Below are 24,303 nucleotides of genomic sequence, written 5' to 3'. Positions count from 1 at the left end.
TCATAAGTTGAATGCACCAATTTGTAAGTCGCTCTGGATAAGAGCGTCTGCTAAATGACGTAAATGTAAATGAATGCCAAGCGTCACGTCTGGAGGAAACCAGCACCGCTCATCACATGGCCAATACCATCCCTACGGTAAAGCTTGGTGGCAGCATCATGCTGTATGGATGTTTTTCAGCGGCAGGAACTGGGAAACAAATCAGAATCGAGGGAAAGATGAACGGAGCGAAGCACAGAGAGATCATTGAAGAAAACCTGCTCCAGAGCGCTCAGGACCTCAGACTGCGGCCAAGGTTCACCTTCTAACAGGACAATGACCCTATGCACACAGCCAAGACAACGCAGGAGTGGCTTCGGGACAAGTCTCAATGTCCTTGAGTGGCCCAGCCAGAGCCCGGACTTGAACCCGATCGAACATCTCTGGAGAGACCTGAAAATAGCTGTGCAGCGACGCTTCACATCCAACCTGACAGAGCTTGAGAGGATCTGCAGAGAATGGGAGAAACTCCCCAAATACAGGGGTGCCAAGCTTGTAGCGTCATACCCAAGAAGACTCGAGGCTGTAATCGCTGCCAAAGGTGCTTCAATAAAGTACTGAGTAAAGGGTCTGAATACTTATGTAAATGTGATATTCCAGCAAAAATGTTATACGTTTGCAAAAATGTCTAAAAACCTGTTTTTGCTTTGTCATTATGGGGTATAGTGTGTAGATTAGAAAAAAATTAAAATAATTCAATTTTAGAATAAGGCTGTAAAGTAACAAAAATGTGGAAAAAGTGAAGGGGTCTGAATACTTTCTGAATGCACTGTAGACAACCAGGTGAGGGGAGTTCCTTACTATTCAGTGATCTTAATTCATCAATCATGTAGGGAAGAATGAAAACCGGCAGACACTCGGCCCTCCGTGGAATGAGTTTGACACGTGATTTACCTGAAGAGTCCACTTGAAACATCTTGCTGCCAATTTAGGATTTGAAAGGTTTGCGGAGGAGTGGGTTCTAGTAATTGTCCTACAACATCTAGGAGGGGGAAATCATCAGCTGAAGTTCAGTCCAGCAATAAGTCATCCACGTCATGGGTGGTCAGACAGATTGAAAACTGACATTTCATAGATCATTGGCTCACAGACTTAACATCTACTATCCCATGGCTTTAGCAAGGCCATTGTAAAGCAACCATGTACAATGTTATTCACTTTCCTCCATTAATCTGCTTGTGTGCCACACTAGCAGGTCCAATTGTCCCCATTCTAGACAAACACAGCTTTCAAGAGGTTTCTTTGGTTTGATGTTTTTGAACTTGTTTATGTCCATGTGCCTTTGATTACTTAGTGTGTATGCTCATGTACAGTACACCTTTCCAGACAGAGATGCACATACATAACACTTGAGGATTTATTTCAAAAAATATTTTGTTCTAGATACAAAACATTCAAAAAAGTTACAAAATGTAGATTAAATACTTTACCTAAGAAACTGTATACTCCTTAGTATGTACAATGTTGAAAATATCCTGAAAAAAGGCCTGAACTGCTTTTTTTTTTTTTTTCACTTTGCTTATTTAAACAAAATAGACTTTAAACTTAAGGTTACAATTTAGTCTTGGAACTATTGGTCTCTTGATCAAGGAAGCATCACTGCAGCTGATCTGTTTTGGGGTCCAATTACCAATGAAAAAACTAGTGTCAAGTACAATACAATTGCAACCCATTTACAAATTATACTCTGAGGTAAATAGTACATGTACTGTAATCAGTTGCATAGATTTTCAATTTAGCTAAAAACAATGATCAAATGTGGATGTCCAGATATAAATCAAATAATGTCACCATATCTCAATCTCGGTTCTCTGAGTTAACCAGTTTATTGAACCAGGTATGGGTGTTAACACCTTATTTTTATAAAGTCTATGGTTAACAGTAAGCGTCAGATCCGAACACCAATCTTTCTTTGAACTGTACTTTTAAGTAGTTTACAAAAATATCAGTGACAAAATTCTGGTTGGTCCAACTTCACTAGACAGAAGTTCTGATGAGAGTATAATTTGTAAATGAAAACAACGCCAACTCAAACGTTGCTGGGTGATACACAAAATGCACCTTGGACTTCCCAAATTGTGACAGTGGACCACAACATAAAACACTGAGATGGGGGAACTTATGCAGAGGCAGTGCTTTGCTTTTCTATTCCATTCCTCCTTTCAAGCTCAAAGACCAAATAAGCAAAACCCTTAGAGATGACAGTGTCAGATCCTCCACTGGATTGGACGTGTGTATGGGGGGGACCTCAGAGCTCCACCTGATAAAGGTCATAGGTCCCTGTTCTGAGTCTCTTTCCCATCCAGGAGCGGACCAGCTGAATCCTCCTGCAGTTTAACAGCCACAGCGTCTTGGGCACCATCATCATTTCAGACACCTCCCCTTGACCAAACTGTAGCTATCAGTTCAAAAATATCCCCAATTTCATCACAACAGTTTACGATTCAATATCTCCCAGACCATCCGTCTCCTGAAGTAGGGCATGTGTTTCTGTAAATTGGAGGGAGGGGAAATATTGAGTTAGTTACTCAAATCAAATTTTATTGGTCACATACACATATTTAGCAGATGTTACTGCGGGTGTAGCAAGCGAAATGCTTGTGTTCCTAGCTCCAACAGTGCAGTAGTCTAACAATTCACAACAATACACACAAATCTAAAAGTAAAATAATGGAATTAAGAAATATATAAATATTAGCTCGAGCAATGTCGGAGAGGCATTGACTAAAATACAGTAGAATACAGTATATACATATGAGATGAGTAAAGCAGTATGTAAACATTATTAAAGTGACTAGTGTTCCATTATTAATGTGACCAGTGATTCCATGTCTATGTACATAGGGCAGCAGCCTCTAAGGTGCAGGGTTGCGTAACCGAGTGGTAGCCGGCTAGCGATGGCTATTTAACAGTCTGATGGCCTTGAGATAGAAGTCAAGTCATTGGATTGTAGGACATTTCCTGTACTGGCAGGACTGCTCATGCTTACCATAACACTTCCATTAAACCCAGAGTCTCCAACAAGGGCCGGTTTCATATAGTGGCTGGCCATCACTTCACATTTGAGCAAATAAAACGGCAGTCTCTTACAAGTGCCGGGTCAAAAAATGATGCGTGCCACTTAAGGCCAGTCTGCTCCAGTAGAATTTCACAGCATCTCTTTTCTCGCGCTAAATTATTGATCCCTGCATGTCAAAACGCAAGTCTGTCCATGTAACCAGTGAGAAATACTAATCAATTCATCCCTTTTGCAACATATGCAGTGCAAACTATATGCAACCAGTGTTACAAATATCATAGAACTTATTAAATGACAGAAGCAGAGCGAGGAAACTGAATCATAATAATAATAATAATAATAATAATAATAATAATAATAAGCCATTTAGCAGACGCTTTTATCCAAAGCGACTTACAGTCATGCGTGCATACATTTTTGTGTATGGGTGGTCCCGGGGATCGAACCCACTACCTTGGCGTTACAAGCGCCGTGCTCTACCAGTTGAGCTACAGAGGACCACGCTCCACGCTTGTGTTCCTAGCGTGAATCATAACAGGTTGAGCTGGGCTTTGCACCCCTCTGACTGGATTAAACACTGGCCTCCAATACGAGCCTGTCTCCAACAGACACAGGGGCAGCTTGGCGCTTGAATCAAATACATGTGCGGGATATTAATTGAAGTTTGACAGTACTTACTTGTGTGAATGTGATTGGCTTGTCTTTGGTGATGTACTCCGCATATTTACATGTGAACATTCCACAGTCACTTCCGTTCATCTGCTGAGGAATCTCCTGGTGGGAGAAACATTGAGATAAATGTTTAAAAAGATGGCAACATCAATAAGTGATGTGTTAATGAATGTTGAGTTGACCGATCTCTGTTAGTTATGTAACACTCACGTTGCGTGTCTTGCTCTGCAGAGTCCATTCTGCGGTATCCAGCTCTTTGCCCTTCTTGTCCTTGCTTTCCTGCTGCAGGTATTGCAGCAATATCCTGCAGGCTTCGTCATTGTTTCCTCCCATTGAATCAAAGTATGTGACACTCTTCTTACGGAGATCCACCACCTGAGAGGAGAAGGATGTTAATATAAACATCCCACTTCAGATAGTGTGATTCACACTACAGGGCCGCCCTGAACCGCACAGTGCTGGCTCGTATATTTCGCTTTCACACTGTCCTTTCCAGCAAGGTTCCAGGGCAGCCCAGTACAGCTCGGCTCTTTAGTGGGAATCAGGCATTGCTGACTGGAGGAGAGTTGCAGTATAATAGTTAGTTATAGCTATAGGGCTGCTGTACAGTATTCACAGAGAGGCACCAGTGCACGTGCACCAGCAAGGTGTTAGTATAGTACTCACAGAGAGGCACCAGCAGGGACGGCCTGTTCAATAGGGCGATATGGGCGACGCACTGCCAAACGGGAAAAGGAAGGGATTTTTTTTCTAATCAATTATATCACGGCAACAGTAGTTATCAGTGTTGTAATCTATACGTCTGATCTGCCACAGTGCCACACTGCCACTAAATGTCGAATCAGGCTAAAGTCGTGCTTCAAATGGCTCCACCCCCTTTTGGGGCGATTTCAGTCAGATTGAAAATCGCCCAGAACTATGGAGGACTAAAAGTGCCACAATTAAATAAATAAATACACCATTAAATAATTACTTAAATGTGTCATTAATTAATTCAAATTAGAATTAAATACATAAATGTGTAATTAAATGTATCATTAATTAATTCAAATACCGATTCATTTTATGTAAAATACATATATAATTATTTCACTATTTACATTTACATTTCATGATCCTGCATTGCAGTGATTCATGAATTACTTAAAACTGTCAAACTGACCCATCAAAGTCAGTGGGCGGGGCTAACGCGAATCTAGTCTGATCCATTGCTTTGGTCTGAAGTAGAGTAGGCCAACCTGGATAGAGACAATGGAGGATCTCCGTGAACTTTCCAGGGAGTTGGTTAGAGACATTTTAAACTTAGCAGAGGATGTAGAAGCAGGACCTGCTGACATTATCCGGAATTGATTTGTCTTGGCTTGATGCAGAGGGTAACCAATCAGGCGTTAGGTTCCGCCTACCAACTTTTGATGGGTCAGTTTGACAGTTTTAAGTAATTCAGGAAGCACTCCAACGCAGGACCATGAAATGTAAATGTAAATAGTGAAATTATTATATATGTATTTTACATAAAATGAATCGGTATTTGAATTAATTAATGACACATTTAATAACACATTTATGTATTTAATTCTAATTTTAATTAATTAATGACACATTTAAGTAATTATTTAATGGTGTATTTATTTATTTAATTGTGGCACTTTTAGTCCTCCATACAGAACTTCTGTCATAGACTCCCATGTAAAATCTATTTTTTTCAAATTTCAGAGCCTTCAATACAATCTCAATGGGTGTCTGTGGGCTTGCACTTACGCGCTTTCGTCATACGTTACGTAACCATGAACGTAACTGAGAAAAGAGTGGATTGTTTGAAAGAAGTTCCTTTTTGTCGGCGAACAAATGAAGATAAATTGGCAACGAAACAATTAGGACCTCCCAGACCAAATTTAATAATTCAACAGGTTTCTACTAAAGGCGGAAAGTCCTACACCCGAGGATTTTCCAAAAATTGGTACGAACGAAAAAAGACATTGCCACTCACTCAACTGGATGACGAGGGATACAGGCTAGCTGTCCGCCGCCACAACGATGAGGTTAGTGTTGATAATCACAAGTTTACTGGATGTGGATATGGTGTAATAAAGGCAGTTTATTCAGAGGTAAATATATCTGGAATCGCGTTCACGGACCCGTTCGTCAAACTCTTAGGGAGCTATAAATTAAGCCCCATTACTTACCATATCAGATAAGAGAAATTGCTGCAGCTACATATATTTTACATCCTGGCCCTACATAGTTCACTATTTGCATCACTTACCAAAATATTACATGTGGTCATATATGCTTGGAAAGTGGAGATGCCATAGAACGTCAAAAAAGTAAACATTGCTGGAGACACATTGCCGTTTTGGAGAAGACATCGCGTTTGCTAGCGAAGAGATTTGTTGTGGCAAATGAACTTGGGCTGGGAATTGCCAGGAACCTCACGATAAGATATATGCATCAGCATTGCGAGTCTCATGATTCTATACGTATTGCGATTCGATACTGTGATTTTATTGCGCACCATATGTCTGTTGCAGAGGGATCAGAAAGCCATGAGAACGAGTTTTGATCAGTCATGGAAATAAAAGTGCTGAAAACAAATTGGCTCCCAATGTGAAAAGATTGAGAACAAGCTATGAAGGAACAATAATGGTGTTTTGGTGCAGGTACAGCCAACTAGCGCTAAAATATTGCGATATTGTCAATACAGTATATCGTAAAGTATCACTATGTAACTCGATTTCTTTCACCCCAATCCCTCAAATTAACGGTAAATAACTGAATTGTTTGCCCCACATTTAGCTAAGATGATTAGCTAGCCAGCTAAAATGTTTTAGTTAGTTAGCAGTCGCATCTACAATAGTTTACTGTCAATAACATGTCTCCAAAAATGACGTGGTGTCTCCAATTGTGTTGACATTTTACAATTGCAATGCGCATCCATGAGTATCCACTTTCTGTAGCTCAGCTGGTAGAGCATGGTGCTTGTAACGCCAAGGTAGTGGGTTCGATCCCCGGGACCACCCATACACAAAAATGTATGCACGCATGACTGTAAGTCGCTTTGGATAAAAGCGTCTGCTAAATGGCATATTATTATTATTATTATTATTATTATTATTATCTGATGAGAGCCCCGAAACATTGTGTGCAGACATTTTATGCAATAAATGAAGTAGGTTCAATCTAGTAGTTCTGATCTTCTGATTGGTCCTGATGAGTTGGGCGAGGTCCCCTGCAGGCTACTGTCACTGTTGCATTGGCTCTGAGTCGGGTTCTCTGTCTTCAAATGTTCAGCCTAAGAGAGGGGATTTTTGTGTGTGTGTGTGTGTGTGTGTGTTTAACAGTGATGATGTGTGTGTGTGTGTGTGTTTAACAGTGATGATGTGTGTGTGTGTGTGTGTTTGTGTGTGTGTGTGTCCTCAGAGCAAGAACTCGTGAGTTGGAAGAACTGAGAGGCCTATGGCGTGGGTGTTGTCCTTGGCCACCTGCTGACAAGGCTGACAAGATAGGACCCTTTTGTCCATTGTTATTGGATAGGAACAGAACTTATAACCAGCTCCTGACCTAAATAGATCTTAGCACAACATTTTACTCAACATATCATATTCCATATTCACTATAACAAATATATTTACTACGACATTAGCAAGAACCGCCACATCCTCAGCCGGCTAATCCAGTGTGTGAAGTTTTGCGGAGTGTTTGAGTTAGCTTTGCGAGGCAAAGATGAAACTGAGGGCTCCACCAACCCTGGTAAGCCAACACTTTTGAGATCAGTCAATAAATGCTTCTGGTATTGACTTATATGCTGCCCCTGTCTTCATGTTGTTGCTGGACATATCTTTTTTTAAATGTGTGTAGGTCACCTAAATCATCAGAAAAATTGCCCCTCCTGAGAATTTTTTCAGGAGCCGCCACTGGGCACCAGTGTACCCCCAGGTGGACGGGCACCAGCAGGGTGTTAGTATAGTACTCACAGAGAGGCACCAGTGCACCCCAAGATGGACGGGCACCAGCAGGGTGTTAGTATAGTACTCACAGAGAGGCACCAGTGTACCCTCAGGTGGACAGGCACCAGCAGGGTGTTAGTATAGTATAGTACAGTACTCACAGAGAGGCACCAGTGTACCCTCAGGTGGACGGGCACCAGCAGGGTGTTAGTATAGTGTAGTACTCACAGAGGGACACCAGTGCACCCCCAGATGGACAGGCACCAGCAGGGTGTTAGTATAGTACTCACAGAGAGGCACCAGTGTACCCCCAGGTGGACGGGCACCAGCAGGGTGTTAGTATAGTACTCACAGAGAGGCACCAGTGCACCCCAAGATGGACGGGCACCAGCAGGGTGTTAGTATAGTACTCACAGAGAGGCACCAGTGTACCCTCAGGTGGACAGGCACCAGCAGGGTGTTAGTATAGTATAGTACAGTACTCACAGAGAGGCACCAGTGTACCCTCAGGTGGACGGGCACCAGCAGGGTGTTAGTATAGTGTAGTACTCACAGAGGGACACCAGTGCACCCCCAGATGGACAGGCACCAGCAGGGTGTTAGTATAGTACTCACAGAGAGGCACCAGTGTACACCCAGGTGGACGGGCACCAGCAGTGTGTTAGTATAGTACTCACAGAGAGGCACCAGTGCACCCCAAGATGGACGGGCACCAGCAGGGTGTTAGTATAGTACTCACAGAGAGGCACCAGTGTACCCCCAGGTGGACGGGCACCAGTATGACATCCATTGAGAAGATGTCCATCTTTTTGGTCCAGCGGCGTACGGCAGAGTAGCCTGCGCTGCGTAGCTTTGGGAAGAAGAAGGTGTTGAAGGTGTGGACCGTCGGCAGGCTGGGATCCTTACTGCGCTCCACCAGCAGGTTCATGTAGAAGTTGATCACCTGCAGAGTAAAAGGAGAGAAGCAATGAATGAAGAAAATACAACATAGGTAGACCACTACTGTATCCACCTGTCCAGTACACTACTGTATCCACCTGTCCAGTACACTACTGTATCCACCTGTCCAGTACACTACTGTATACACCTGTCCAGTACACTACTGTATCCACCTGTCCAGTACACTACTGTATCCACCTGTCCAGTACACTACTGTATCCACCTGTCCAGTACACTACTGTATCCACCTGTCCAGTACACTACTGTATACACCTGTCCAGTACACTACTGTATACACCTGTCCAGTACACTACTGTATACACCTGTCCAGTACACTACTGTATACACCTGTCCAGTACACTACTGTAAATATCCTGTCCAGTACACTACTGTATCCACCTGTCCAGTACACTACTACATACACCCTGTCCAGTACACTACGGTAAATACCCTGTCCAGTACACTACGGTAAATACCCTGTCCAGTACACTACGGTAAATACCCTGTCCAGTACACTACGGTAAATACCCTGTCCAGTACACTACGGTAAATACCCTGTCCAGTACACTACTGTAAATATAATGTCTAGTACACTACTGCAGTGGTTCTCAAGTGGTTTTGCCTCAGAACCCAAATTGAACCAAGTTCTCTCAGTCACGACCCAATACTCGCATCACTCGCATGGGGCGGCAGGTAGCTTAGTGGTTAAGAGCGTTGTGCCAGTAACCGAAAGGTCGCTGGTTCTAATCCCCGAGCCGACTAGGTGAAAAATCTGTCGATGTGCCCTTGAGCAAGGCACTTAACCCTAATTCCTCCTGTAAGTCGCTCTGGATAAGAGTGTCTGCTAAATGACTAAAAATGTTTGTTTTTTTAATCACAAAAAATAATCGCCGAAATAGAATCTGGAAAATAATTTTTACTGTTATATTTACATTTACATTACATTTACGTCATTTAGCAGACGCTCTTATCCAGAGCGACTTACAAATTGGTGCATTCACCTTATGATAGCCAGTGGGACAAAATGTTTTTTAGAGTATATTTTTCAAATAAATTTTTTTAGAGTATATTTTTAATTTGTTTTATTTATATATATATATATATATATGTTATTTATTATTATTATTATTTTGTGGGGGTGGGGTAGAAGGATTACTTTTATACTATCCCAGGTATTCCTTAAAGAGGTAGGGTTTCAAGTGTCTCCGGAAGTGTCAGTGTCTGGAGTCAGTGACTCCGCTGTCCTGGCGTCGTGAGGGAGCTTGTTCCACCATTGGGCTGCCAGAGCAGCGAACAGTTTTGACTGGGCTGAGCGGGAACTGTGCTTCCGCAGAGGTAGGGGGACCAGCAGGCCAGAGGTGGAAGAACGCAATGCCCTCGTTTGGGTGTAGGGACTGATCAGAGCCTGAAGGTACGGAGGTGCCGTTCCCCTCACAGCTCCGTAGGCAAGCACCATGGTCTTGTAGCAGATGCGAGCTTCAACTGGAAGCCAGTGGAGTGTGCGGAGGAGCGGGGTGACGTGAGAGAACTTGGGAAGGTTGAACACCAGACGGGCTGCAGCGTTCTGGATGAGTTGTAGGGGTTTAATGGCACAGGCAGGGAGCCCAGCCAACAGCGAGTTGCAGTAATCCAGACGGGAGATGACAAGTGCCTGGATTAGGACCTGTGCCGCTTCCTGATAGTAAATGTAAGAATTATATGACAAGGGAACAACATTCCCACCTCTTTCATTGTCAATAATACAATTTTGCCCATATTATTGATGAAGTATGTTAATAAACTCACTGGCTTGAGACCACGAAATCAACCAACATAGTGCTGCTAATATCTCTATATTGAAAAAATTTAAGTCGTTTTCATGGCTTTTTTTTTTTACGCAGACACTTGCAACCCACTCAAATTTGGGTCGCGACCCACCAGTTAAGAATCGCTGCTCTACTGTACACACCTGTCCAGTACACTACACACACACACCTGTCCAGTACACTATACCCACACACACCTGTCCAGTACACTATACACACACACACACACCTGTCCAGTACACTATACACACACACACCTGTCCAGTACACTATACACACACACACCTGTCCAGTACACTATACACACACACACCTGTCCAGTACACTATACACACACACACCTGTCCAGTACACTATACACACACACACCTGTCCAGTACACTATACACACACACACCTGTCCAGTACACTATACACACACACACCTGTCCAGTACACTATACACACACACACCTGTCCAGTACACTATACACACACACACACACCTGTCCAGTACACTATACACACACACACCTGTCCAGTACACTCAGTTGTCACTCAAACCCACACTAAATAAAAGCTACTCAAATTACGGACAGAAAAATGACCAAGCAGCATGACAAACAGAAGCAGTGTGTGATGTGCTCTCACCTCATCGTTGAGCCAGTTGAGGTGGCTGAGTGTCTGGAGGTCTTTGCGTGTGATGGTGAGTCTGAAGCCTTCACTTAGCACCTCGTCCTGGCTGCCTCCCCTCAGCGCCCGGCCCACCTCCCCCTCCATATCCTGGGTGGCAGACACACAAACAAGCTGGCTCAGCTAAAGGCTAATAGGCATATATCACTCCTCACCTCTCCACCTGACAGCTGATGTGTGGTGAGTGTTCTGGCACAAAAATGGTTGCCGTGCATCACCTAGGTGGGTGCCACACATTGGTGGTGGATGAGGTGAGTTTCCCCCTACTATGTAAAGCGCTTTGAGTACCTCGGTAGAAAAGCGCTATATAAATCCAATCAATTATTATTATCATTATTATGTACATTCCTGATGCGCACTGTAATCAAACCAACTTGATTTATTTAAACTGCATTTAAAACACCTCAATGCACTGAACAATAAAATAACAATAATGCATTTTATTGGTAATGCCCTCTCACACAAACTCAAAGTGCTAAAATAGGCACAATACACAAAACTAAAAGACAGTGAATGTACCTCGGTGAGCTCGGGGAACTCTGGTTTCTCCTCTGTGGGTTTGGGTTCCTCTATGAAGGGAGCCAGAGGAACCTCCTTCTCCAGAGGGACTCTAACATGCAGCTCCACGGCCCCGTGGCCCAGCTGGCTGTCATCTGATATACGCTGGAACCACCAGACCACAGCAGAAGAGGGTTAGGGTTAGAGCTACCACCACAGAGTTGAATGTTTATTTCAGAGTGGTGAAAGAGCATCTCATCTCATATTCTTATGCAACGATGAATAAAAGCCTAGAGGGATAACTTATAATTTCTATTGGCTGAGGTAAGTGTGGGACTATGTATAGACATGATGGTTGACATCACACCAATGAGGAGGACAGAGAAAGTACCTGTCGCAGCAGCTGAGCAGCTAGGGCCTCCTGCTCCTCTATCTGCCTCCGTCTCTCCCGGGCACGGGAGTCGTACATGCTAGTCCTGGGAAACACAGACACACAAATTGACTTGAGGAAAGGACTTCTGTAATGAGCTAGAAGAGGGTTTCATTTTTATTTCTGCGGAGCATCTAGTATGCACTGGCGCACTGCGATATACAGCAAAATACACCATGAATTTATCAAGAAATAGTAACGAAAGCGGTACCAATCATGAGTGTAAGGAATCAGGGGACTTACAATTCTTTGATCCAGAGTTCAGCTTGGAAGCATGGTACACTGTAGAGATAGAGAGATAGATTAACCAGGTTAGGTGGGGACAACAAAGCACATAACAAACATCCACAACTGAACAAAAACACTTACCTTGAACTGTCTGGCTTTTTGCCCTTCTGTTCTTTCACAATGATTACGGAGTCCCCATCATAAGCTGTTCAGAACAAGACAAGAGGTGACCACAAATCCATGATGGTGAAGACAGACAGACAGACAGACAGACAGACAGGCTTTAATGTAAACATGATGCATAACTACACTAATTGTTACTACAGCATCCAACCATCAATTCAATAAACGTTATTCATTCCCTACGAGCAATTAAAAGGGATGATTGAATTTATTTATTTTATTTAACCTTTATTTAACCAGGTAAGCCAGTTGAGAACAAGTTCTCATTTACAACTGCGACCTGGCCAAGATAAAGCAAAGCAGTGCGATAAAAACAACAACACAGAGTTACATATGGGGTAAAACAAAACATAAAGTCAAAAATACAACAGAAAATATATATACAGTGTGTGCAAATGTAGCAAGTTATGGAGGTAAGGCAATAAATAGGCCATAGTGCAAAATAATTACAATTAGTATTAACACTGGAATGATATATGTGCAAGAGATGATGTGCAAATAGAGATACTGGGGTGCAAATGAGCAAAATAAATAACAATATAGGGATGAGGTAGTTGGGTGGGCTAATTTCAGATGGGCTGTGTACAGGTGCAGTGATCGGTAAGCTGCTCTGACAACTGATGCTTAAAGTTAGTGAGGGAGATAAGAGTCTCTTTAGCTTCAGAGATTTTTGCAGTTCGTTCCAGTCATTGGCAGCAGAGAACTGGAAGGAATGGCTTCCAAAGGAGGTGTTGGCTTTCATAGCGGAGAAGGTACGGTGTGATTCGAAATGGTCGGTGATCTGTTTGTTAACTTGGCTTTCAAAAACTTTAGAAAGGCAGGGCAGGATGGATATAGGTCTGTAACAGTTTGAATCTAGTGTCACCCCCTTTGAAGAGGGGGATGACAGCGGCAGCTTTCCAATCTCTAGGGATCTCAGACGTTACGAAAGAGAGATTGAACAGGCTAGTAATAGGGGTTGCAACAATTTCGGCAGCTATTTTTAGAAATAATTACCTTGGATGAATTGAATAATGATGTCTCAATCATTACCTGATGATTGTGAGTCCTGAGAAGAGGTGTCCTGTAGGGTAACTGGGGAGGGGGCAGACTGTAGTGGCTCTGGTCCCCTGGGGGTGAGGTCTGAGTCAGAGGCCCATGGCTGGTTCCCTGCCCCACTGGTGGAGCCCTCTCCTGGGCTGGGGACGTTGCTGTACCCCTGGCTGGGGGGTCCACTGGGGCCCTGTGAGGCATCTCCTGACCCGGCAGGGGACGAACATTGGAGCAGACGTCTGCTGGTACTCAGGAAGCTGGTGCTGAGAGTGAGTGAGTGAGTGAGTGAGTGAAAGAGAGAGAGAGAGAGAGAGAGAGAGAGGGACATGTCAGAACTAAGGGAAAGGGGAGCACCAGTACACACAAATGTAGGACTACAAACCCCAGGGAGAAGTAGAAAACGTACATTTCCTGATGAAAACGTGTGTGCTTGCATCAACTTGCCAGTACAGGTCATTGAGCATGACTGAATTGTCTGTGTAGAGGAGAGTGAGAGGACTGTCGTGTTGGCTTTGTGGTTGTTGTACTCACAAGTCTCTGTGTGAGTGCGGAAAGCCATGGGAGCTGCCGTTGAGACACGAGGACTGTCCACCTGAGACCATGGCCAGTAGCTGTCTGTACACCTCCTTCTCCTCCTCACGGACAGACTGGAGACACACAGAGAGGATCCAACACTATATTATAAATTAGGCTTTGATATGGAAAAGATTGGGGGGGGGGGGGGGGGGGGGGCGACTCTGGGGGAAAAAGTTATTCTATTGTATCTATCCAGGTATATCTTGACTTACAATGCAGAAGAATAGTTATATAACAAAGTTCATCCAAAACAGCCCAATAGCAAAAGTTCAGCAAACAGTGCAGCAAGTGGGATCCATAAAAATTCTGGTCAGGGGTATCTGACCTCTTGTGCAGTGCAGCGAGCCCAGGCTCTGAGGAGGCGGTTGGAAGAGCTGCCGTGTGAAGGACTCTGCACCATGCGGATAGGGAAGGTCTTCTCATACATGCTGGTGATGGAGCTGCTTCCTGTCCCTAACCCTGCTGAGGTAAACCGTCTGCAGACAGAGAGAGAGAGAGAGAGAGAGAGAGAGAGAGAGAGAGAATGAAATTATTGTGAATGGAGCACTATCATGCACAGAAAATAGAGCATTTTTAAGCACTCCTTTTGAAAATCAAGCACTTTCACAACCTTGAAATGGTCCTGTTCAAAATCGATCTTATTCGAGGTTTTCAAGCACCCGTACAATACTTGATTAATTAATAGCAGAATTACTTTTTTCATCAGTGAGAAAGGTATGCCTATATCTATTGACAATATGAGCATACCTATTTGATGCAGGTGTTCTGAGGTGGGTCCTTCCCAGGTGGGGAGAGGGACATGGCTTAGGGGTGCTACTGACAGAGTGCCCATTTGTTTTGGGTGCTTCACGATGTGTAAGAGCCATGCAAACTTGCCGCCTGCAGACCTTCGATCCCATCATCGACTTCTCAATTCTAAAGGACTCTGCAGTGAAGAAAGGAGGAAAAAGAGTGTGTCAAACAACTGTTCCATTTCCATAGCAACATTACTAAAATGTCCAGCTGTCAGAAGGAATGTTTTCATAGACATTCTTAGAATAGCCTTGCCTGATTTAGAGCTTTTCCATTCAAGAGTTGTTGATGGAGCAACGAACATCCCATCCAGAGGAGCAGAGTTCCTCACCTCAAGTACCTGAAAACAATACCATAAAAACACCGGATATTATTGTTCAATATGAATATAACAGAGTGCTGGCCTGCAGTAAACTGGAGTAATGAATGCGTATAAATCTACTACAAGATATGGGCCAATATTGAAAAAGTGTCTTAAGAGTAGGAGTGCTGATCTAGGATCAGGTCCCCCCTCGTATTCATTATTATTTAAAAGTCAAAGCCGATGCAAATTATGGGCCCTGAAACATAAAGAGATCCAATACCTCAGTTTCTTCCCAGACAGTTGAGGGAGGGGGTGCAAAGGTTGAGGGCTCCAGGTGGGGCTCTTCTGGAGGCTCTTCCCCTGTGTGTTCTTCTAGAGGAGGGCCAGGGGAAGCAGGCAGTATGTTCCTCAAGGTAGGGGTCACACTGTTCCGTACCCACGAAGCCACATTGGAGCTATGGCTCTTCACCCCTTCAGCCGCAGTCTTTACTGTGTCAACGAGATCCCCTGTAATATCGACATAAATGCAGTCTAAGTCAGAGAGCCATGGTTTGTTTATAGATCACAGTATACACTGTGCCAGGAACATGTTAGACAACACAATATATAGGCCTATGACTGCATGGCCAAGGTTGCAGCAAAGCTTACCCATCCGGAATTTCTTCACTGCTAGGGCTTGCTCATCTTGGTCAAGTGCCTCTCCGTCCTCCAAACTTTGACAAAAAGGGGAAAACATCCAAAATGAGAATAAGCCAGAGTCCCCGTCAGTGATAGCGGGTATTGTCATTACAACTCTTATAACTAGTTAACTACATTCACTTTAGACAGCGACCGGTTATAATCCACTCCAGCCATAGCGGTTGTTGAGTAAGCAAGTTTGATTGCTCAACAACCCACTTCCACATGTCAGACAATGTGTGACATACCTGCTAGCATCTCACCACAATGTCAAATGAACGAGACCGCAAATTTACAACTCACATATAGCTAACAGCCAGCTAGTTAGGTCATCAAACAAACTGACTGGTCATCCCGTGTCACCACCAACAGATAAACTAAGCTAAATTGCTAACTAACTTACTACACAACAAATATAATTACAGATAGTTAACTAGCTAATATCAACTTACCAGTCGATAGGTCGTTTTCTCCTGATCCGACGCCCTTGTTGTATTCCGTGTGTGTCGACGTTATCCTGTTGATCGGGAGCTGGTACTCCATTGCGGAGATTAGCGAAACCCGTTCCAATCCATTCGTAAAATGTATTGAACATGTTTAGCTAGAGAAGTTTAAAACCTCCCTCCCGCGAAAAAATGTATCGCTATGGTTGCTTCCAACCCGCCTGCCAGCGCAGCCAAAAGCACATAAAGCCACCCAACGTCATTCGGCCGGGGCAAGTAAATCGTAGTTAGTTAGCTACCTAACCAACACTACTAACCAGCTAGCTACCTAGATTTTAGGTTACCTTCCCCTTCCTTCCCTTGAAATTAGCTAGCTATTTAGCTCGCGCAGCTAACAAACTTGCTAGCTAGTTAGCGGTTAGCTAAACTAGCTAGCTAACAAGCTGGTTGTATGTGGCTTTAGCTACTAGGATTTGAATCCGCACTTGACTGAGTTTAATCACTACTAACACATTCTAGAATGCAATTGCTGTTTCTTAAATAGCCAAGGAGCAAAAGTACCTCAATATAGCACTTTAAATACAAAAATACGGTGTATAAACTCGCTAAACAATAACCTCTCCCGCTTCTTCCTCATTCAAAACCACAACATGGCTGAGCTCGAAGTTTTACCATGAAACGTTTTCATTGGATGAGCAACTCGAGTAGACGCAAGTATTCTGAAACGTGAATGGCTGGTTGGAGTGCTTTTTTTCTGGCGCTTTTTTGATGCTGTTCACAGATTTCGACACGCATATTATATTCTACACGGATATATTCTGTTCTATTCTATTTAGTGTCTGAGATACAAAAAAAAACTAGAAGATCCGGTGAGCCAATTGTTTTTATTATTTTGTTTAGAGGTAAATGCAATAAACATTCACATTCCTGTTCTAATAAATAAATACATATGTATTATGTACAGCAAGAATTGTAAATATAAATGAATTTCCTAACACATTCAAATGGAATAACACTCAATGCACTTAGTCAAGAGGCGCATATTTACACCAGCAAATTAATTACAATTTGTTCAGATAAGACTATTCCAAGGCCACAAATGTCATACACATTCAGGGTGTTATTTAAGAAAATATATGTTTCATATTTTTCAGGTCGAGTACAATGTACTATTATTTTGTCATGTACACATCAGGCATGTTGCAAGCATGATTAACTATTTTTAGTGACAATATTCAAAACTATTCACTTTTACAACAATTAACATTTTTTGATTTTACAAAATATAACAACTCTTTCGGTCTCTATAAAAACAGTAATAACCACAAAGTTAAGTCATCAACTTATAACATCTGGAGCAAATACATACATTTACCACATCCCTACATTTTAAAAAGTTGTCCAGATTGACCCCCAAAACATGCTCAGCAAAGAATGGGTATGAAGTCATTGGTTTAGCCCATCTGTAAATAAATGAGAACTTCAGAGTTAAATAGCATCCAACCAGGGTCGAGTGGGGAAACCCCTACTGACATCATTGGACTATGGCTCATCATATAGACAAGATTGCATTACATCTCCAGTTTAAGTGCAACTTGATTCAAAGCAGCCATGGAAAGCCAAGCAATTAGCCTACATTCAAATGTACTCCGAATTGGATTGAATTGCCTGCATGCTCTGGATTTTATGTTCGTTTGAGATTTCAACCAGTAGGCTAAGAGCTGACAGAACGGAGGATAGGCATTAGAGAAACAACAAACCACAGACATACTGTGCACAGGTGCCTTTGATAGAGGTCTAAAGCTGAGGGTAATCAAAGGGTGCTTTTACATTGTACAGATGTAGATCTTAATTTGAGCCAGTTTGCTGCAGCAGGAAAATAATCATGCAGCAACAGAAAATGTGAATTATTATGTGGATTATAATTAATGGACAATTCTGTAGGGGTTGATCTATTTTCGTGAGGGAAAATCAAATTTCAAACTTCTGAAGACTTTTTAAACCTCAAACACACCACAAGTGTTACATTTCCTACATTGCAGAAAAGTTATCCTGCAACAGGGTGATCAAATTAAGATCCTACATCTGTACACTAATGTAATCGGATGTAGCCTAGTGTACTACTGATAAACGAACAACAAAGGTGAAAACTACATGATGTCTATGTTTGATCTACATCTGTACCATGCATAATTATTTATTTTTTTGCTATTCATAGTGTATGTCAATTCTCAAATTCTTTGTCGATATATTCTGTCTGTATTAAGTTTATCGTCTATATTTGTAAGGGATAATGAACGAGGGGTTATGCGTTCTATGGAAAATTATGATCGACGTGACCTTCCACGGAGTTGCATTATTTTTCAGAGAACGCAGAGTCCAGAATTGATTATTCCTTTTATACCATGGCTATAATTTAACACATTTGCCACTAGAAATGTGTTCATTTGCCGGTATAAATGTGTTCAATGTACATAGAAGTAGAAAGAAAATTTACTAGCAAGCTACAGTAACCCTGACAATAGTTGCCGTGGTAACCAAAACAATCATTAGTCCTAGCTTGCTATTATGAAAATCGAATTCAACAATAGCAATATTGTTGCATTTTGACTTTTGCTTTCAAAAGCAGCTCAAACAAAACATGTAACAATTAAATATAGTCATTGAATTCTACCATGCAAATATACTGTGCATTATAGGGAAATAATGCACTTTCTAGAATGCCCTTCAAGCCATTTCACTGAATCAAATTCCGGGTATATTTTAATGTAGTTGGCAAATAAAGGTGATTCTGATATTCATGTGTTCAGGAGTGACGAGGTGATCTCCTGTAGAGCACTGTCATAGATGACTGTTGTTGTTAAAAGATAGGAGAACACAAGGACATCACATCTGCATAAGACACAAACACCTACAGTTATAGATTTTAGACTCAGTATTTTGCATGTTTTCTTCCACATCTGTCTACTGTGAGCAATGTAAATCTATAGATCTGTGACCCTATGGGTGAAAACTGCTGTACATTAGTGCTGAGATCGACAGCTTAACAGACAAGCTAAAAACCCAATACTGGTACAGTAGTATAGGTCCACATCATGCTAGAGAGGGCAGAGACTGTGGGAGGAGGTGGTGGATCAAGGATCAATGGGTTGTGTACGGTACATCATGATGGTGAGATCAGAGCCTGTATTCATAGCTGATAGTGCTGATCTAGGATCAGATCCCCCCTGTATATAATACTATTTACTATGATCTAAATGGCAAATCCTAGATCAGCAATACTACTTTGAGGCTGCGTTTACACAGGCAGCCCAATTCTGATATTTTTTCCACTAATTGGTATTTTGACCACATCAGATCTTTTCACATCAGATATTTTTCAGAGCTGATATGATTGGTCAAAATACCAATTAGTGAAAAAATTATCAGAATTTGGCTACATGTGTAAATGCAGTTTGAGACTATGAATACGGGTCCTGTTTAGATGGTGAGCTGAGATGGTGGCCTGGAGTTGGATTCAGTTTGTCCTCTCTGTTCCAAACAGTGAGAGGAAGAAGGAGAAGATGTAGATGATATCTAGGTAGATGTTGAGAGTGGCAAAGACGTATTCCTCTGGACTTATTGTGTAGCGCTTGTTCCCCATCAGTAGCTGGGTGTCAAACGCCAAAAACTAAACAGAGAAGAAAACAATTGAAGTGTTAGTACATCTCTCTTTGATATTTGTCATTGATAGACTGTGTAGTTAATCAGACTATATAGGTTTTACACTTACCATGGTAAACAGCAATGCTCCCAAGGCACCATAGACGCCATGCACCCAGGGCACCTGCAGCACATGAAATGTGATATTATATCTGTGAAATATCATATCCAACACATTCAATTAGATCTGACCCAGCTGTAGGCTTGGTAGAGACCTCTGTCTAGTTCCTCAAGTTAGTATCCAGCTGCATTAACTTATTCATCTAATTAATTATATAGGTTCTGATTAGGGTAGTTTAACTTCCTACTATGTATAGCAGTTTAATTAGCAGTCTTCCTGTATGACAATGTGCTCTACAAATAAAGTGTATTATTATTATTATCTTACATATCCGTAGGGCAGGGCGATGGCCAAGACCAGTCCAGACACCATCATGACCATGCAGAAGGTAAACAATACGCCTTGGCATGATGTCACGTCAAACTGAATAGGACAGAAGGGAAGATAGAAGAGAAAAGAGAAGTTCACTTGATCACAAGTTAAAAAGAACAACTTAGAACAAATTGTGATTCATAGAAGCTCTCTTTTAAATTGTAGAAGTTCCTTTTTCGCTGGAGGAAAGTTCTGGCAGACTGACCTTAGTTTGGAAGCTGACGAGAGTGACGGTTAGACAGACCATAGCAGTAATACCCAGACACATCACCACTGACTTGGTGTTGTAATAACTATTAAAGGGGAAATATATGGTAGAGAAATGATTTGACAAGTATTTAGTTACTAAGAAATGACATACTAAAATGGTTATCATACAGTAGTAACATATTAATGACTTATTTAGGTAAATACACAGTAACAAAGCAAGGTTAAAATCTACAACTGTGCAACAGTGTTAGTAAGACCATGTATACCTTTGGCATAACTGATTGACACTGACACAGTTTAATGCAGGGTTGCCCAACCCTCTTCCTGGTGATCTACCATCCTTTCAGTCCAACCCTAATTTAGCATATCTGATTAGCTCACCAAGACCTTATCTAGCTGAATTTAATATTACATTAGCACTTTACCTGGCTGCAAAAAACATCATGCTAGCCATATCAGTCTGAAGAAGCAGGCAAGCATAGCGGACGAGACAGTGAGAAGTAAGACAACAGAGGAAAACCAACTGTAGACAGCTATGAAAGACTGTACCTGGATAGCATCCCTGTCATATAGGAGAGAGAGAGGGTCTGTAACAGGAGAGATTACAAAGTAAAGAGACATTACTGAGAAAGCCTATTGTAGGTTACACTCAAAGGAAAAGTATGTGATTCTGAATTATGTGAAGTATTGTCTTTAGACAATGTGTATAAATGCTATGGTATCGATTGTTTCAAACACTACATGATACTTACAAAGACGGCGAGCAGGATCAGATTCCATGGAAACTGTCTCCTATTGGAAATACAAATCATAGTAAGTACTGTCGTTACGTTCTGCTAAAATTATACATTCTCTATTATCATAATAACTAAAGTTGTGTTAACCACACACATTAAAGTATTAAACCCACCTTGGTCCAGGACAGCAGACGAGTGTAATGTATGTGACAAAGAACACAGCACTGTGTAAAGAAAAAAAACATATGTTTTAGTACTTTCAGAGTGAAATCAACATAGTAATGACGTATGCAAGATCAAAGCTGTGACTTACTAAGAAGCCCAGTACCATCCAGGGTTGGACTGAATGTAGTTCTTCACTGGTTCACTGATGAAGGAAGCACAAAGAATTGTAAATATGCCATGTTTGCCCATTTCCCTCAAAGTACTTGGTATATATGTTTTCTGCCTTTTATGGTAAACGTTCCATATGAGTCATCTCATAACTTGCAGCTTCTTATCTAGTGCCTGTGAATGTGTCATGTCTGGTTCACAGAGTGATAGAGCATTACTGTATCAAAGTGTGGGACTTCTGACCAGGCCTGACCAGATGAAACTATTGAAGGGTGAAAAGTAGCATCCATATTCAGAGGTATTAGAACACTTACCAGAACGTGAATAAAGCCACTATGGAAAGAGTGACAAGAAGTTGGATCATCAAGATGGAGTAAACCTAAAAGGAGGTACCGAAAAAACACAACTGTGGTAAAATCTGAAGGATGGGTCTGGAGAAATGTAACCACTATGACATTCATAGACAGAGCTATGGATGCAAGGACTGACCATCCAAAATATCAAACTGATAGTTTTAAGCATATTTTGAGGTTATAGTGTTTGTTTACATTTACAACCCTTACAAACGTTCGAGTAAAACAAGCTTATATTTTGGGTTCTGATGGGGTACAACAATTAAACTAAGCTCATGAGGCATTTGTAAGTTATATTCTTTATTTTTATTTTTTATCAATAGGTATCTATCAAGTCCAAAAATGGATGTAGCAAGCACATATTGCCCCTTTAACATAGGGTAGTACTAATATAGTAATCATGTGGTAATAAGGTAGTAATCAATTATGTGTATAAACCCTGGATGACTGACAGGGGGCGCTGTATTGAAGCCACCGTGCAGCCATCTTGGCACTATTTTGGAAGCTATTGAAATGCATTTATTAATGTCTACATTCGTTGTTGACACATTTATTCTATTACAGACACCTTAATGCATACTTTTAAATTATATTATGTGAGCTAAACATTAAAAATATATATATTTTTACAAAAATCATTAAAAGTATTTTTTTTAGAGCCTACTGATGTTACTGTCCCCACTACAACAAAAAATACTTAAATACATGTAATTTTGTCCTTGAAACATTTGATTGAAATACTGTAGAATTCCATTCATTCCTATGGAGGACTGCTCCTACTAGGGAGTTCCAATATGGCCGACCAGTGGCTTCAAATCCTCTCAATGGCCAATACATTGCAAAAGCAATCTAGGGTTTATATACGTCATTGGTAGTGGTGTGGTAGCGATAGCTTAAGTTATAGCCTACCTTGCGGATAAAGATTCGCCTGATGTTTTTATCACTCCAGCTGAATTCTGTGAGCATCTCCCCGTCACTAGGATAAGCCCCGCTGAGCCCTGCTGACAAGTTCCACACACACAAACACACACCACACACACACACAGTAAATGGCCAGTTATTTTTCACACTTTTATTGATAAAGAGAAAGGGGTGAAGATATGGCAGTTGTTTTTCCGACACTGACATACCTTTCTCACCTGCGCCAGTGGCCTCTTCATAGCTGGGAGGGGCCGGTGGCCCTCCTGCTTCTCCACTTGAAGTGCCATACTGCTTCTCTCCTGCTTCAGCAGCCTTGTTCGCGACTGAAAGCTGGGGGTACATAACATAAGATCCCCAATAAGGACGAAATAGCTGTTTGGAAATACCTTTTCATAATTGACAGAGAATTCTTATGAGCCAATTTAACCAACTGAGTGATACTTGATCCGAAATTAGCCCCAACTTGTGAATCCAAATTCATTGCATTTGCTTTGAAAATGTAACATTTTTAACAACAACAAAAACAATCCACAATTTAAACAGCAAATACAATTAATTTGGATTCACAATTTGGGGTGAATTTTACATTTGATCTGATTCTCTGATTACTGACTGTAAGATGTGGACTGAGATCAGTTCTTAGACAAGCCCTCTGCTGTAGCATAGCTCCAAACACCAGACTGTTCCAGAATCAGTGAATTAGACATTACACAACACTGTCCAGATGGCTAATCTGGCCCTGAGATAATGTACCAATGAATATGAATATCCATCTCCTGTCTCTCTCTACCTCCATATTTCCTGCATAGAAATATAATTAGTAGTCTTATTGTGAGCTAATTTACAGTAATTCATACAAGTAGGCTAATTATATTTATATGATTTCATCAGCCTCCAGTCAATGCATAACAGCAACATTTCAGATTTTATATTTAGCACTTGGCTGTGAGAGAAATAGCAATGTGAGTAGTCCGTCTGTGTTGCTGGACTGAAGGTAAATAAAGGGATTTAAGATAGTGACGCAGGCTAAACACTACATTTTCTCCATCTCCATACAATCTAGTTTATAGCTGTCATTTCATTTGCCTCTATACATTCTCTCATGACAATACTATTATCTGCTGCGGAACAGACTTTGCATCATTACTGAACAACACAATGAGCTGAGCTCCTCAATAGAGGCACATGAGTGGATGGAGGAGAGACAGACACAGCCTACGTACATGCTGCCACAGTGATTACAGAAGATTCTGGACCAAATGCATTATAAAGGAAAGAAGCCAATAAACTTATTCTGCTATATTTTTGCTGCAGAATGAGCATGGAATGAATGGAGCATAGAATGATTGAATGAGATCTA

The 24,303-nt window shown here is 41.7% G+C and overlaps 2 protein-coding genes across 2 annotated transcripts; both read right to left on the bottom strand.

Annotated features, from left to right (window-relative positions):
- Window positions 1–1,382: 1,382 nt before the first annotated feature.
- On the bottom strand, window positions 1,383–16,916 carry LOC311147323 (sentrin-specific protease 1-like). Its single transcript, XM_084184010.1, has 17 exons — window positions 16,264–16,916; window positions 15,782–15,846; window positions 15,414–15,640; window positions 15,085–15,169; window positions 14,785–14,962; window positions 14,363–14,513; window positions 13,993–14,108; window positions 13,462–13,724; window positions 12,388–12,451; window positions 12,262–12,300; window positions 11,980–12,064; window positions 11,610–11,753; window positions 11,049–11,180; window positions 8,414–8,617; window positions 3,941–4,105; window positions 3,737–3,832; window positions 1,383–2,529 (listed from the first exon to the last, which is right to left on the bottom strand). The coding sequence occupies exons 1-17, from the start codon at window positions 16,404–16,406 to the stop codon at window positions 2,467–2,469; spliced, it is 2,220 nt and encodes a 739-aa protein (XP_084040136.1). The 5' UTR covers window positions 16,407–16,916; the 3' UTR covers window positions 1,383–2,466.
- Window positions 16,917–17,125: 209 nt separating this feature from the next.
- Window positions 17,126–23,230, bottom strand: LOC311148151 (protein lifeguard 2-like; the record flags this gene model as incomplete). The annotated part of the gene is made up of 10 exons (XM_084185042.1): window positions 17,126–19,924; window positions 20,027–20,080; window positions 20,345–20,440; window positions 20,595–20,682; window positions 21,149–21,186; window positions 21,352–21,391; window positions 21,510–21,560; window positions 21,650–21,703; window positions 21,984–22,048; window positions 23,162–23,230. 10 exons carry the CDS (start codon window positions 23,228–23,230, stop codon window positions 19,772–19,774), a joined length of 708 nt encoding a protein of 235 aa, XP_084041168.1. The 3' UTR covers window positions 17,126–19,771.
- Between the last annotated feature and the right edge of the window lie 1,073 nt (window positions 23,231–24,303).

The sequence above is a fragment of the Coregonus lavaretus genome (assembly GCF_964263955.1).
Source record: "Coregonus lavaretus genome assembly, chromosome: 20".
NCBI classification, from domain to species: domain Eukaryota; kingdom Metazoa; phylum Chordata; class Actinopteri; order Salmoniformes; family Salmonidae; genus Coregonus; species Coregonus lavaretus.
This window is presented reverse-complemented; position numbering and strand designations above follow the sequence as displayed.

Coding starts and splice junctions, on each gene's coding strand:
- LOC311147323 (XM_084184010.1), bottom strand. CDS start 16,406: ATGTTCAATACATTTTACGAATGGATTGGAACGGGTTTCGCTAATCTC. Junction 14,514..14,784: donor AGAACACCTGCATCAAATAG/GTATGCTCATAT, acceptor CTCTGTCTGCAG/ACGGTTTACCTCAGCAGGGT. Junction 12,301..12,387: donor AAAAAGCCAGACAGTTCAAG/GTAAGTGTTTTT, acceptor CTATCTCTACAG/TGTACCATGCTTCCAAGCTG.